Source organism: Myotis daubentonii, chromosome 5 (assembly GCF_963259705.1).
Source record: "Myotis daubentonii chromosome 5, mMyoDau2.1, whole genome shotgun sequence".
In the NCBI taxonomy this organism is placed as follows: domain Eukaryota; kingdom Metazoa; phylum Chordata; class Mammalia; order Chiroptera; family Vespertilionidae; genus Myotis; species Myotis daubentonii.
The window spans coordinates 53,880,344-53,896,525 of record NC_081844.1 but is presented as its reverse complement, the minus strand read 5'-3'; the positions used below and the strand labels follow the sequence as shown (position 1 = coordinate 53,896,525).

The 16,182-nt window shown below is 39.0% G+C and overlaps 1 protein-coding gene across 5 annotated transcripts in view; it reads left to right on the top strand.

Annotated features, from left to right (window-relative positions):
* ARFIP1 (ADP ribosylation factor interacting protein 1) overlaps positions 1-5,794 on the top strand; it is an 84,359-nt gene extending 78,565 nt beyond the window's left edge. For all 5 annotated transcript variants that reach the window (XM_059697827.1, XM_059697826.1, XM_059697825.1 and 2 more), the window contains one exon: positions 3,916-5,794. In XM_059697827.1, coding sequence (XP_059553810.1) covers positions 3,916-4,071 — 156 coding nt within the window. In that variant the 3' untranslated portion in view covers positions 4,072-5,794. The remainder of the gene's footprint in view (positions 1-3,915) is intronic.
* The last annotated feature ends 10,388 nt before the right edge of the window (positions 5,795-16,182 follow it).

Here is a 16,182-nt window from a genome sequence, read left to right as displayed (position 1 = left end):
TAGTGAGTGAATAACCAGTTTTCCAAGCACCATTGTTCTCCTCCCCCCCCCACCCACACACACACACAGAGATCTTTTCCCCATTTTATTGTTTATTGTCTTATTCAATTATAAGAATTCCTTATATATTGTAGTATCAGATTCTTTGTCTTATGCATATTTTGCAAATATTGTCTTTCAATATGTGGCTTGCCTTTTTATTTTTATAAATGTCTTTTGAAGAGAAAAATATTTTAATTTTGATGAAGTCCAATTTATTAATGTCTTTCTATTATAATTTACTAGAGGCCTGGTGCATGAAATTCATGCATCGGGGCGGGGGGGGGGGTCCCCTCAGCCTAGCCTGCAATGACACAAGTGTTTTGTGTCCAACCTCCCAGAGGCCCTCCGTGGCCAGGCGTAGAATGCTTGCCTCATCACCAGGGTGACGAAGCAAGTGTTCGCCTCCCCACCCCAGCCGCTCCGTGACCGCTGCCCAGAGGCCCTATGTGGCTAGGGTGGAATGCTTGCCTCGTCACTATGGCGACGAAGCAAACATTCTACCAGGCCGCTCACACTGCCCACTCTCAGCGGCCGCCCCCCCCAGGACTGGGGGACTCCAAGGGGGCTGAGAGGACTGGGTGCCGCCATATTTGTGATGGAGTGATGGCTAATTTGCATATTACCCTTTTATTAGATAGGATGCTTTGTGTGTACTATTTTGACCCTTTTCGGTCCAACCTCGAGGCTGACTCGACAGACCAGGCACTAGGAGCAGGTCCAACATCAAGCAATAAGAACATTAAAAAGTTCAACATTCAATCTCGTCAATTAATTTGGACCAGACTGTTTGAATTCCAAAAATAACATTGGACCGCAAAGGGTTAAAATCTTTGCCAAACCCAAGATCATTAAGATTTTCTCCTATGTGTTTTTCTAGAAGTTTTATAGGTTTTTAGCTTTTTTGTTGTTGTTAGTCCTCACCTGAGGATACTTTTTCATTGATTTCTTAGAGAGAGTAGAAGGAAGTGGCGGTGGGGAGGAAGGGTAGACACACACACACAGAGAGAAACATCAATGTGAGAGAGACACATTGATTAGTTGCCTCCTGCACACGCCTGGCCTGGGCTGGGGATTGAGCCTGCAATCAAGGTACAGTGCCCTTGACTGAAATTGAACCCAGGACCCTTCAGTCCATGAGCCAATTACTATCCACTGAGCCAGACCAGCTAGGGCTGGGTTTTAGCTTTGACATTTAGGCCTTTAATCCATTTCAATTTAAATTCTGGAGATGTAGTGAGGTGTAAAGGTCAAGGTTCACTTCATGACTCAGTCCTTGGATCTCTTTTTGTCTATACACTCTCTTGATGAGCTTATCTAGTCACATGGGTTTGCATATCATCTGTATATTGAAGTACTATATTGACTTCCAATTCACATTTCCATCCTGGACTGCTATCCTGAACTCATTCAGTTTCAAAAATACAGCTACCTAGTCAGCCTTTCCCTGGGTGTTCCCTGGAAGGCATCTGAAACTGAGCTCTTCATATCCACCTTTCCCTCCTCCACATCTGGCCTTTTTTTTATTGTGTTGAGGTAAACTGATCGATTTCTATCTTTGAAAAGGAAAGAACTCATATTTCTTCTTTCATACAACACTTCTCACACACTTGGGACACCACATGAGTGGGCTTTTTCCCACACTGACTGATTCTCGACGCCGGCTGGGTGTCCTACAATTCAATTCAGTTCTGACACTGTGGACCCCACCACCATCACCACCTTCAGACACCAATTGAAAGTCCAGGTTTTCACTTGTTTTTCTGATGGACTGGCTATAAATCAAGGGTTCTCACAACCCCTCCTTGGATTCAATCACTTGCTAGAGTGGCTCACAGAACTCAGGAAGACAGTTTTCCTACTAGATTCCCTGTTTATTACAAATGTTAAAGGCTACAGATGAAGAGCCAGATGAAGAGATACTAGTACATAAGGCGGGGTTTGGGAAGGTCCTGAGCATAGAGCTGCTGTCCGCAGCGCGTTCATCAGCCCAGAAGCCCTCCAAACCCCGTACTTTAGGGGGTTTTGTGGGGTTTCATTACATAGGTCTGATTGATTAAGGCATTGTCCATTGGTAATTAGTTCAGCCTGTAGCCCCTCTCACCATACCCCACTTTATGATAATGAGATTTTTGGAAAGTCCCTAGAGAACCACAGGATGAGGTTTGGTTGCCACCAATCTCATTATCATAAAGTGGAGTATGGTTGAAAGGGCTCATTATGAACAACAACAAAAAATACTCCTTTTAGCTCTGGAACTGTTTCAGATGTACACCAAGAGACCAAGTATTATAACAAAAGATGTTCCCATCCTCTTATCCTTTAGGAAATTACAAAGGTTTTAGGAGCTATTTTCCCAGAGTAAGGATGAAGATCAATTATATTTTCCTTATTATAAACCACAGTATTACAATCTTCTTACAAATTCCAAATCAGTGGGTTCTAAATAAGTGAAATTTTGTTTCACTAAGAAAAGTCAGTGTTGATTAAAGATTTGACTGTCAAATAGGTAACCTTGGATTTCACTGAAATTGAATGAGTACTATTCTGTGTCAGACAGTGTGCTGGGTAGTATCCCATTTCATTTAACCCTTACAACAGCACAGCAGATTCAGCTGGTAATGGCATCCCTGATAAACGGATAAAGACCTTGGCCAATGAAGTTAGAAGTAACCTGTGCCTGTGTCGCAAAGACACTAGAAAGTGGTACAACTAAGATTGGCACACACTCCTCTCCTATGGGCTTTCACCCCCAGCAGGGCAAGCACTTGCTTCTCAGGCCTCATTTTCTAACGTTACATGGCCAAGCTTACTTTTATTTGTTAAAAAAAAACCCACTAAATTTGGAGATCTAATGGGCTTTACTATGTAGTTCATGAACTGAGCAGCATCCCATCTAGCAACTAGGAGGCCATTCAAGTGGATTGTACAAAATGGAAGGATTTTGTAGACAGAGTTTAGAACTAATAAAGAGTAGATTATTTCTGGCAAGGACACTTACCTTTAGGGAAAGGCAGGGGTCTTATCAGGCAGAACACCTCACTGGTGTGGATCAGGAAATTCCTGGCTGATTGGTTTAAAATTCCATCCTGGGAGAGGCTGAAACTGCAGGCAGGTTAGGTTTTGCATCTAGCATAAGTGACAGCCATCTTGGGCCTGTGGTTTTTCTTTTTAATACCTTGTAGAACAGTCCCCAGGGGTGTGGCTTTTGAGAGGAGTGATTCTCTGGGGCCATTGTAATAGTCCACTGTAATAGGATACTTCACTCATCTCCTAAATTGCCATCCAGAAACCTGCTTTTCCTGTGATTGTCCTGTGTCCTTAATAAGTGTCTCTACGTTGAGGTTCCCCATCCTTTGATGTCTATACTTGGTATAGAGTGTATGTCATTAGTAATTTGTATATAATTTTTCCTGTTCAGTATTTGATTTTGAATATCCTTAGTTTGAAAGGGTATTTAATGATATTTTTTAATTAACGCCCTCAACAATGTTTGAAAATGGCTAGCAGAGTACAGGCATGCCTTGGAGATAATGCAGGTTCAGTTACACACCACTGCAATAAAGCAGGTCGTAATCTTTTTGCTGGTGGAGGGTCTTGCTTTCAGTTTGTAAAATACGCAACATCTGTAAAGCTCAGTAAAGCTGCCCATAATAAAACAAGGTATGCCTGTACATATTTAGCTTCTTAAACTGATCTGTCCCCTGTAGGGAAATTAAAAGTCATCAAAGGCTCAGACCCTGCAAGACAGTGTACAGTAGGTATATGTGAACTACTTTGCATTATTAAAACAGCATTTCCTGAGGAGAGAGATATGTGAGACAGTTCGTTGTCATTGGTGTTAATGCGTGGTCTTGTACTCTGCCCTGTTCACAGGTGAAAGTATTGCACAACCAGCTGGTCCTTTTCCACAATGCCATCGCCGCCTACTTTGCTGGGAACCAGAAGCAGCTTGAACAGACCCTTAAACAGTTCCACATCAAGTTGAAAACGCCTGGAGTGGATGCCCCATCTTGGCTTGAAGAACAGTAAAATCACTCCTGGAAACAAAAAACAAACAAAAAAAGGAAAGTCACATGGTTCTATTTCTAAACAAACCTAATAAGAATGAAGCACAGTTGGGAGAAGAGAGACGGGTGACAACCATTGTAGAGATTCTCACACAAACAGCTTTAATTTTTCCCTTTTTCATACCTTAACAATTGAACTGTTAAATTTGATGGGAAGGTGGGCGGTTTTAACGAAAACCTAATTTCTATAATCTGAACACAGTAATTTTTCTTTTTGAGAAGTCCTTTTGTATTGTAAGGGTTGATGGCTATTTCTGTAGTTTGAAAACATCTAATATAGCTTTGCACTGACCGGATCAAAATTCAAGGATTTTGGTCCTGGGAATGAGGGCCAGTTGTAACTTTTCCAAAGGGAGGTTTACATGATTTGTATCAACATCAGATATTTTATATATGAATATATTAAACATCTTTAAGAGATTCATTTTCATGTATTGTCTTAAAGAAAGAAGAGACTATTTTGCAGAGTAAAATTATTTGATGTTCCTACAGCATCCACGATAGGCTGGCAGCCGCTCTAATGAATGACTGATTAGCTTGTGGAGTTTTGGCAAATATCTTTTAAAAAATGAATCTGTACCATTGTACTTTTGTTTAGACTTTTTTTTTTTTTTTAAGATGCAGGAATCACACTAATTTCTATGAGGCTTTTGAGCTTATGAATATGCATCATCCAAAGTCAGAGGGTGGTTATGTTAGCAGTCTTTTGATTCATGATGAAACCTGCTTAAGAAAAAAAAATTTTTTGACAGGTGGACTTGGGAATAGAAATTCTTGATGGTTTCTAAGGTAGAAATATGTGCTCAGAAAGCTAGTTTTTGGGTAAAATCTATTTTGACAGAAGTGAATTCCTAGACAGCTTTCATTGACTTCCATATGTAACAATACCGGTTAAGCCTTAAATCACAGATATGTGCCTTCTCAAATACAGTAATTCTCATTCAACCAATGTACAGAATCCATAAGGAAACCCCTTTCAGATAATGTTTGACCTGTCTGTTCCTTCCTTGGAAAGGAGCACTGTGTATAAATGTTGGGTTTCTTTGTACGCATTAAACCACATTTAGGGTTTAAGGTGAAATCAACTTTTGAATACACTATTTGGTTTTTCTTCATTCCTTTTATGGAATGGGGAGACAGGAGTTTTTTCATGAGTAATGGAAAGGCAGTATGGGGCGGAGTGGTGGTAAGAACAAGGGGGACTGGAAAGGCCAGCACTAGTTTAGCTGCTCAGCGCTGTTGGTTTTGTGTTCATGTGGTTGGCCTGTCCACTGTGTGGTTCAATCAGTAATGTAATCCTTTTTCAGTATAAGTTTTCTTGATTTTTGTCATAGACATAAATTAATATTTTGAGAGGTATTCCTTCACCTGTTCTTTTGTGTTGAAATGAAGTACTTAAAATTACTGTTATATATGAACTTGTGGACTGTAAGATTTGTTATATATGTTCAAATGCCTTTTAGCTGGCTTTTTAAATAATATGCCTGTTTTCAGTGCTTAATACAATGTAATGTGATTGTAAATCATAAACCTATTTTAAATCATTCCCTCCTGTATATTTGTACTCCTGAGAGCCTTATTTTATTCTTCCAGCAGAATTACTACTTGTGATAGTTCATTTACATTCCCCAGAATGTGCCTCTGGTGTGAATTTTGTATTCTTATTAAAAGTGTTTGCTGCAGTACCTTGTTTCTCTGGCTCTTCATCATTTAAAATAAGAAGCAACTTTTGGAAACTCTGAGGACATAGGACATATTATTAGGTGTTTCTGTAATTGTTTTATCTCAGTAAGTTTTTTTTCCCCCTCAATTGAAATCTCTTTAGGGAGAACATACCCACTTTTACCACATTTTAATAACAATTATATTAGCTAAGGAATTAAATAGGTTTATGGGTTGATGATTTTTCAGAATAAACTAAAGATATTAGTGATTCAGAGACATGGGTACATTTGCAAAAGAAATAAGTAAATATAGCCACTGTGTTAAGTAATTTGTATTCATTGTAGAAAAAAATAGAAATTAATTTCAAAAAATTAAAGATAAAATAAATCACTTGCCAAGTTAGTAAGTATTGCATGAAACTACCTACCTCTCCTGAAGTTAGATGTTTTAGTTAACAATTATAAAGGTAATTTGAATATGCATACATTCATCTTTGTACTCTTACCTGGTTATTCCCTTGGTTGGATGCTTAGAAGTAAAAATGAGCCCTCAAAATATATACAAACTTTTAAGACTGTTATATATTGCCAGTTGGCTTTCAAGAAAGGTTTTGCCAATTTACACCTCCAAGAGCATATACATGTCCCTGGTTAGCATATTTTTAAAGCCAATATGCATAAAAGGGCATAATGCTTGTAATCAGCAGAACAGCACTTTATAAATGTTTTAAGTAGAAAGGGAAAAGCAGCCAGGAAGATAAGACTGAACAGTCAGGATTTGGGAAATTGTGGGGTATGGGACAGAGAAATAGCTGACTTTTCTCTTATTAAAGTAGACTTTATTCAAGAAAAAATTGCACTTGAAGAGGCAACACAACAATAGCTGTCCAATATTAATGAATCCAAATTATACCTATTTTTTTCAAATAAAAAAATATATGTTTTGGTGTGCCACAGAATTTTAGTAATTAGTTTGTGTGTGTCATGAGATGGAAAAGGTTGGAAAATGGCTGCTGTAGACTGAAATAGATGGTTTCTTAGAGATTATCTGATTAACGTCCTTTTTTGCAGATGAAGACATGAAGGCCTGGCAAGTGCCTCGGTTGCATACTCGATTCCCCTGCCCTGGTTGGGGCACGTGCAGGAGGCAAGCAATCGATTTGTCTCTCTCATATCAGTGTTTTTCTTTGTCTCCCCCCATCCCTTCCACTCTATAAAAATCAAAGGAAAGTATCCCAGAAGAGGATAAACAAAAAAGAAAAAGGTGTTACTTCTAAAGTTAAATACAATGTATATGCAGTGTCTTCTAAATTGAAAAAATAAAAAATTCATTCACCCCCAAATGGAATAATAATATTAGCTACATTTCAAAGTATTCATGTAGCAAAGTGTTCATCCTTTCACTGACCTTTAATTTAGAGTATTCTGAAAAAGAAATCATATGAAGGGTGAAAAAGATGAAGAGATTAAGTAAAAAAAAAAACACTCATAGACACAGACTACAGCATGGTGATTAGCAGAGGGAAAAGAGGAGGGTAGGGGGAGGTAGAAGAGAATCCTATATAATAAAAGCATAATATGCTAATTAGACCAGATGTCCTTCCAGACGAAGCCGGGGCTGTGAGGGCCGGCCGAGGCAGAGGCGGCTGCCACAGTGGTGGGGGCCAAGTCCTTTGCACGATTTTGTGCATTGGGCCTCTAGTAAAGAATAAAGGGGGATAAATGGGACTGAAGGAGGTGGACTCAATATACAATATACAGATGATGTATTATAGAATTGTACACCTGCAACCTATGTAATTTCATTAACCAATGTTACCCTAATAACTTCAATAATTTTTTTAAAAACAAAATTAATCTTCATAGTTCCTTGGAATATATTTCCAGTTATTTATCTATTCTTTAATTTCATCAATGTCTTATTTTTTTATTGAATAGATCATTATGTTTCTTAAATTTATTTTCAAGTATTTTATTGTTTTCATATCATGAATGGAACTTATTTTATTATATCTTTATCTGATAGTTTTAAGCATGCAAATACACAACTGACTTTGTTTCTTGATTTTGTATCCTACAACTTTATTGAATTTTTTTATTCATTCTACTAGTGTTTGGTGGATTCTTTGTGATTTTTTTTTATAATTTTTATTTCTTAAAGTATTACAAAGAGTATTACATATGTCTCCTTCCCCCCCCCCTTGACATTCCCCCGGCCCCCCCCCCCTCGGTGTCTTGTGTCCATTGGTTAATCTTATATGCATGCATATAAGTCCTTCGGTTGATCTCTTAATCCCCCCCCCAAACCCTCCCCAGGCTTCCCACTGTAGTTTGACAGTCTGTTCAATGTTGCTCTGCCTCTGCATCTACCCCTGTTCATCAGTCTATACTGGTCCCCATTATCTGTCCCAACCTCACTGGGGCCGTCCCTACCTCACCGGGGACGTTTCAACCTCACCGGGGCCTTGCCAACCTCACCGGGGTCGATTCAACCATCTTTGTGATTTTTTACATATACGATTATTGTATCTGCAAAGAGATCATTTAACTTGTTCCTTTCTAATTTTCATGCCTTTTTTTTTTCTTCTTGCCTGGTTGCTCTCACTAGGACTTCAGGGGTGAAGTTGAATAGGAGTGTGAGAGTGGTTACCCTGGTCTTGATCCCGACCTTAGAAGAACAGCTTTCAAATTTTCTCCATTGAGCATGGGCTTTGGGCTTTCACATATGACATTTATTATGTTGAGGTATATTCTTTCCACAATTTGTTGAGAGTTTTATCATGAAAGAATATTGAATTTTGTCAAATGTTTTTTTCCTTCATCTTTTATTTCCATTATTGTGATTTATCTTACTTATTGATTTGTGTATCCTGAGCTATCCTTAAATCCTCAGAAAGAATTCCATTTGATCATGGTGCATGATACTTTCAATGTACTACTAAATTTTGGTTGCTAGTAAAAAAGAAAAATGATGTGAACCCCAAAAGTGTTACATAAAGTAAAATAATATATATTGAAAAGCTAAAGATAAATGTCTTTTCATCATGGGACTGTTGACTTGAAGAATAATGTATCTACCTTAAAATGTGCCCAGGCTCCTTTAGTCTTCACTGGAGATAACTAATGGTGTGAAAAACAAGAGTAAAATAATAATAATTATTATTATTATTATTATTATTACTTTTAGAGGAAGAGGGAGAGAGAAACATTGATCAGTTGTTGCTTTCCATACACACCCAACCTACAACCTTTGTATGTGCCCTGACCAGGAATCAAACCTGTGACTTTTGGGTTTACAGGACAACTCTTCAACCAACTGAGTGAGCCACACCAGCCAAGGCAAAAGCAAATTATTTAAATTGGTAGTTAATTGCAACATCTGTATATAATCTGTGCTAATTTTTGTGAAGTATTAAGAATGATTTATTTTGTAATATTCCTATATATCTTCTGTCAATAGCGCTTTTTTTGAAACTTTTGGGTCGCCTAGGAGAGTTGAGACCGTCTGAGAGCCTTCATCAGTAAATTTCATCAGCAAAATTTAGGCATTTAAAATCTGATTCCCTCTGTAATATCACAGATTATGATATTGGCAAAGACTATCCAGTTCCGGATAGGCTATTTTCTGATCAAAAGACCAGTAATAGCCCTGGCCAGTTTTGCTCAGTGACAAAACTGAGGGTTCGATTCCCAGTTAAGGGCACATACCTTGGTTCTTGGTTGCAGGTTTGATCCCCTGTGCAATGAGGGCCACGTGGATGCGGGAGGCAACCAATTGAGCGCTCGTGCCCGCTCGCTCGCGCTCTCTCTCTCTCTCTCTCTCTTTCTCTCTCTCTCCTCCCTCCCTCCTCCCTTCCACTTTCTTTAAAAAAAAAAATCAATTAAAAAAATGCCCTCGGGTGAGAATTAAAAAAATAGACCAGTAATTTTTGGCATTAGTTCAAAGCATTTCCAAGGGCCACAGGTCCTTTACTATTTTTACAATATAGCAAGACGTATTAAGATAGAACGACAATACAAACAATTTTCCTCTTTTGAGGACTTTCGTTAAATCCTGTTCTATGCTCCCACTTGAAGGTTTCCTGCTCAACAGGTTTCCCGGCATCAATAGGCCTTTATAATAAATTGCCAAGTGGTCCTCCTAATGTACAGCAAACTATGAACTTCAGCTTTGTTTTTGCGAAATAAAGGTCGACTCTTAGTAGTTATATAAATGGAGAACTACTTGTTATTCTGGCATTAACTCTCATATGGAAAGAGGAGACTGTTCATATGAGGAAGGGAAATAAGACCCAGTCTGAGAGATGTGACTCCATTTCTGTGCCATTCATTAATATACTAGCAAAGCTGGGAATGTCCTAACATTTTTACAAATGGAACTTTCACAAATAAAACCACAGTTTGTCTTGTTTGGGCCTAAGATAGGCTTTGTCATACGCATCCTTGGTCAAAGATGGTGACCTTTCTGTAACTATGGTTTATCATGAATTGTTGACGAAAGAGGAACAAGATACCATTTTATTGATCTTAAACAAAAGTAACTTTCTGTGACAAACTTTTTTTTAAAAAAATATATTTTATTGACTTTCTACAGAGAAGAAGGGAGAGGGATAGAGAGTTAGAAACATCGATGAGAGAGAAACATCGACCAGCGGCCTCCTGCACGCCCCCCAGTAGGGATGTGCCCGCAACCAAGGTATATCCCCTTGACCTGAATCGAACCTGGGACCCTTGAGTCCGCAGGCCAACGCTCTATCCACTGAGCCAAACCGGTTTGGCTCAAACTTTCTTATTGCTTGCTTTGGGTACAGGTGTATGTGTTTGTATCAATATCTTAGGGGTGATATGTGCACCTTGCTGGCATGGGGGCACATTAGGAAGAAAAATGTAAACCATGTTAGTCTTTACCACATCTTGGAGCTTTGATTATTGAAGTTCAACTTTTAAAAAAAGCAAACTTGCCCCGTCTGGTGTGGGTTCAGTTGGTTTGAGTGTTGTCCTATACTTCAAAAAGTCGCAGGTTTGATTCCTCTCAGGGCACATACCTAGGTTGCTGGTTCCATTCCTGGTTGGGGCATGTTCGGGAGGCAAGCCTTTCTCTCTCTCTCTCTCTCTCTCTCTCTCTCTCTCTCTCTCTCCACCCCTCTTCCTCCCTCTCTAAAAATCAATTTTAAAAATCTCTCACTGTAAAAAGCTTTTTTTTTTCAGAATGGGAAGTATTAAGGGGTAGAGAAAGAGAACTATCTTTAATCTGGTTGGCCTTGCTGAAAGTATTAAGTTTTTAGAATAATGAATAAAATCCTCAAATTATTTATAGATGTGAATTTGTTTTTATTGTCCCCTAAATGATTTCTAAGTCTATATTAGGAAGCTTTTTATTAAAAACTCCAGGTGAAGTGGCATGATGTCTGCAACTTACTTCTAAGTGATTCAGCAGAAATAAACATGCTCACACACACACAGGGAGAAAGCTGGCAGAGAGGAAAAAGGAAGGAGAACAATGTCTTCAGTGTGACAATGGATTAGCAATTATTGAAACAGGAGGCGGATGTGTGGGGCTTCATTGTGCTAGTCTTTTAACTTGCCTTTTCTGAAAGTTATACTACTACTACTACTAATAAAACACTAGGATATTTGATCCAGAAATGCAGGTAGGATCCTGTTAAGTTTTCCATCTTGCTCCAAGATGGCAATCCACCGTTTTGGTCCAGCCAATGACACCACTCGCTTCACTCCTGCCGATACCAGAACTGCTCCTCTAGCACAAGCATGTCAACCTCAAAGGCTAACACAGGCCAAATAAACGAGGCATGCGGCCCACGGGCCGCGAGTTTGACATGCTTGCTCTAGCCTGTGAAAAAAATTGGTTTATACTTGGAAACACAGAAATTCAGGAAAGTGTCAATTGAACCATTTCTGTTTTTCAGTAAAGATGGAAATGGCAACTAAAGAAGCAGAAATAGCATAGGATATGAGACTAGTTAGAAAAAAGACATGTATTTTCCAACATGCATTCACTAAACTGGATTTTCCCCCCTCGACTTTTTTTTTTTAATATATTTTACTGATTTTTTACAGAGAGGAAGGGAGAGGGATAGAGAGTTAGAAACATCAATGAGAGAGAAACATCGACCAGCTGCCTCCTGCACACCCCCTACTGGGGATGTGCCCACAACCAAGGTACATGCCCTTGACCGGAATCGAACCTGGGACCTTTCAGTCCGCAGGCCGATGCTCTATCCACTGAGCCAAACCAGTTAGGGCTCCCCTCAACTTTTTAAATGGCTTTTGAAACTATACAAGGAGTTAAGCTCAAACATAAAACACTAAGTTTATTTTAGCTCAATACCAATGGTTTCTTCTGTCTCTATTCCCCCCTCTTCTCATAAATAAGCATATACTGCTCTTCTGTACTCTACATTTCTTCAAATGTGGCTGCTTATTGCTTCTTTATAATAACTTAGGCTGCTTAAAGTATATTTGCACATTGGTAATTTTTAATAACTTACCCTCAATCTAGAAAGGTATTTTATGAATTGGCCAAATTTTCCTTAATCCACACTTCTTAATAAATCAGATTAAATCTTTCAAAAATTCCCCAAATAAATAATGGACATTAACATTGTTCTCAAATTCTCTCTTTCCTGTTCCCTCACCCCTACCTTAGGTCAGAAAAAGGAAAACCCAGTGGATTAAATTTTTCTAACTACTTTACATAAATAACGAAAGCAGCAAAAAGCCCAGGCCATGTTTTGAGAATTGAGTTTTTACCATGGCAATGGTTACTATATAATCTCTGGTACTATCAAGTGACTTGAAAAAAAACAAAACACTAAGTTAAACGGTCATGAGTATTTGCTGAATGACTAGTCAGCTTACCCATGTTGACTTTCATCACCTGATTCCACTACACACTCAAGAGGTTCAGATAGTCCCTAAGTGGGTCCAACAGTTTCTTCTTGGATTGGTGTTGGCCACTGGAGAAGGCCAGACCCTTAAAAAAATTTTTTTATTACAATTGACATTCAATATTATATTAGTTTCAGGCATACAATATAGTGGTTAGACATCTATCTAACTTATAAAGTGATCCTCCCGATAGGTCTTACACCCACACACCTGACACCATATGGAGTTATTGCAATATTATTGACTATATTCCCTAAGCCAGTGATGGCGAACCTATGACACGCGTGTCAGAGGTGACACGCGAACTCATTTTTTTGGTTGATTTTTCTTTGTTAAATGGCATTTAAATATATAAAGTAAATATCAAAAATATAAGTCTTTGTTTTACTATGGTTGCAAATATAAAAAAATTTCTGTATGTGACACGGCACCAGAGTTAAGTTAGGGTTTTTCAAAATGCTAACATGCCGAGCTCAAAAGGTTCGCCATCACTTCCCTAAGCTGTACTTTACAACTCTATGATTATTTTGTAACTTCTAATTTGCACTTCTTAATCCCTTCACCTTTTTCACTCAGCCCCTCAAAATGCCTCCATCAGTTTGTTCTCCATATCTATGGGTATGTTTCTGTTTTGTTTATTGGTTTCATTTTTTAGATTCCACATATAATTGAAATCATGTGGTAACTGCCTTTCTCTGTCTGATTTATTTCACTGTGCATAATTCTCTCAAGGTCTTTCCATGTTGTCACAAATAGTAAGATTTCATTCTTTTTATGACCAAGTAATCCATTGTATGTATGTACCGCATTGTCTTTCCATCCATTCCTCTTTTGATTGGACCATTTAATCCATTTACATTTAAATAATTATTGATAGGTCTGTAATTATTGTCATTTTATTAATTGTTTTCTGATTGTTGTAGTTCTCAGTTCCTTTCTCATTCTCTTGCTCTCTTCTTTTGTGTGACTTTCTATAATTTTGTGTTTAGATTCCTTTCTCTTTATTTCTTGTATATCTCTTGTGAATTTTTGGTTGTGGTTACTATATGCTTCATATATACCAGATTATGTTTATAGCAGTCTATTTTAAGTTGATGGTCACGTAATAGAGAAGAACAGAACTTTAATTCATCACTTAGATTTCCTATGGTATAGTCTTTTAAGAAGTAGTCTGTCTTTTATGTAATCTAAACTTTGTTTCTCTAAAAAGGTTCACTATGTTTTCTTTCAAGTTTAGTTAGCATTTTTTCCCCAATTAAACCAGCCACCATAAAAATGAATTATTTAGAAATTGCAAATAAGCAGCTAGAAGTCTAATGATTTTTTAAAAATTAGACCTTTTCTAAATTTATAAGAGAAGGGAAAGTAACGTATATTAAAGCTTCATAGCAGGCTGTGGTCCTAACTTGCCTCTTTGTCCTTTAAAAAAAAAAAAATGCAATGACATAAGAGACTGTTGTGCCATCTTTGGGTTTTCAAGCTTTTGGAGTCACTATGTGTGCTCATCACTAGAGCAATGAAAACAAGTCTTCTTTTCCCCAAGACACAAGTAGCTTCAGTTCAAGCCCCTCCAGGCTTCCTTGCCAGTGACCTCCACACTGACCTTGAATTATTCTAGGAAGAACTCTGCCTGTTTAGCCCTTTTCACTCATTTTTATGGGAATTTCTGTTCACTAGCAGTGAACTGAGACCACCCAATTAAGAAAACCTCATTCATGATTCATTTAATTTCCAGTGTGCTGACTTTTCATTACTTTTGTATCTTTGTTCCTTACAGTAGCCTCTTCGGCATCTTGTCCACCTAATCTAGGGAAGCAGTTTACCCAAGCAGTGACAGAGCCAGATGACTGATCAAGGGCGAGCTTAGTTTTTGAGATCAGGAATCCTCGCCCCTCTGGTGGAGCCCTAAACGTAGAGGGTCTACATGCTTCGCTTCTCAGTCCTCTGGGTCAAATTCCAGAAGAGAGGATTCAGTCCCAACCACTCCTCCTCCCAAAGTGTGTAAAAGCTGGAGGTGTTTTTCAGGCCAGACGGGACTGCACTGCTGTGGGTCGAGCTTTGGCATGTCTTCTGAAATGCTTCACTCAACTGGCCTGTGCACGCCTACGTGTCCTCAGTTCACCATAAATGTTATGCCGCGTGGCTGTCCTCACGTGCTCTTAGGGCCTGCTTCCAAGAGCTTGACTCTCATCTGGCGGGTTGCCTTCTGGACCACAGAAACCTCTCGAGGGCAGAACTGTGTTGAACATTTCGGTAGCCCTTCCTGTGCCTTATGTATAAAGACTTTCAGTTATGTCAGTCATGATGGTTATCATTGCTGAAGCCTCTAGCTCCGAAGGACTGGAGGCCCCCTGGTGTCCCTCGCTGGTGATGAGGACCAAGTTAAGTTTGGCAGACACAATGACTAACCATGGTCAGAGCCCCAGGAGTAGACACTACTGAGATATGAAGATGAGTAAGACAGCGCTGCCCTCAAACATTTTGGTTTAATGTAGGCTATGCAAATCCTGGAATGGATGGTTGAGGGGAGGGGAGGGACCAGTACTCAGACATGCTCTTAGTGGCTGAGTGTGGAGGCAGCCAGCCTTAGGCTCCAAATTGGAATGTCTTGGGCATGTGTGTGTGGGGGGAAGCAGAGGGTGCATTTTACCATCTTGCCATGGCATCTCGGTCCGTGGAAATGATCCTATCCATGTTGTCAAACAATCTCACATAAACCAAATCTTAAATATAGTACAATATTATTTCTTTGTAGGCTTTGGATCTTAATTTGTTTGTTTGTTTTTTTCTTGCCAGCAATCTAACAGAATGTTTGATTCCTTTTTACCCAGTCACACTAGCTAGTTGTACAAAGAGGCAGAATTTGTCCATAACTTCTAGGTCATCAGAGGAGAATCACTGGTCAGAAGATCTAGCAGTTTAATATATGACCTTAGTTTCCCCTGGTTGCTCCCATTTTTGAGAAGGAAAAGAAATGAATAACCAGTCACCTAGCTGCTCACCTGTGTGGGTCATAACGAGGCACTCAAGGGGCGGGTGCAGGAGTGTTTCATGGTCAGGTCATCCTGGGGAGCCTTGGAATCTGCAAAATGGCTTTCTAGAATTTGAGAACAATTCCTGTAAAGTTTCTTATTGCAGTTTTGATTATTGCAGCCGGTGGAAATCAGCTTATTCTGACAGGGAAGACGCTCCATTAAAAAAAAAAAAGTCTTTGTTGGTTATCACAAGACTCTTGGCTAAAGTAGAATAACATATGACTTCTGTTAAAAATCTGAATGTTAACAAAAATAGGGGGGAGTGAATCATAATCTCCATGACTCCCCCTTTGCCCCCTATGACCCTGTTCCTGCTCCAGCCTTCTGAATTAGCCCCTCTGATTTCTTTACGGTGCCTCTACCCAGCCTGTCACACAGGACAAAGGTCTTACTTAGAACCATCAGGTGACTTCTGTAGACCCTGTACAATGAGCACAAGGATCACAAGGGGCCCCCCTTTTTTAT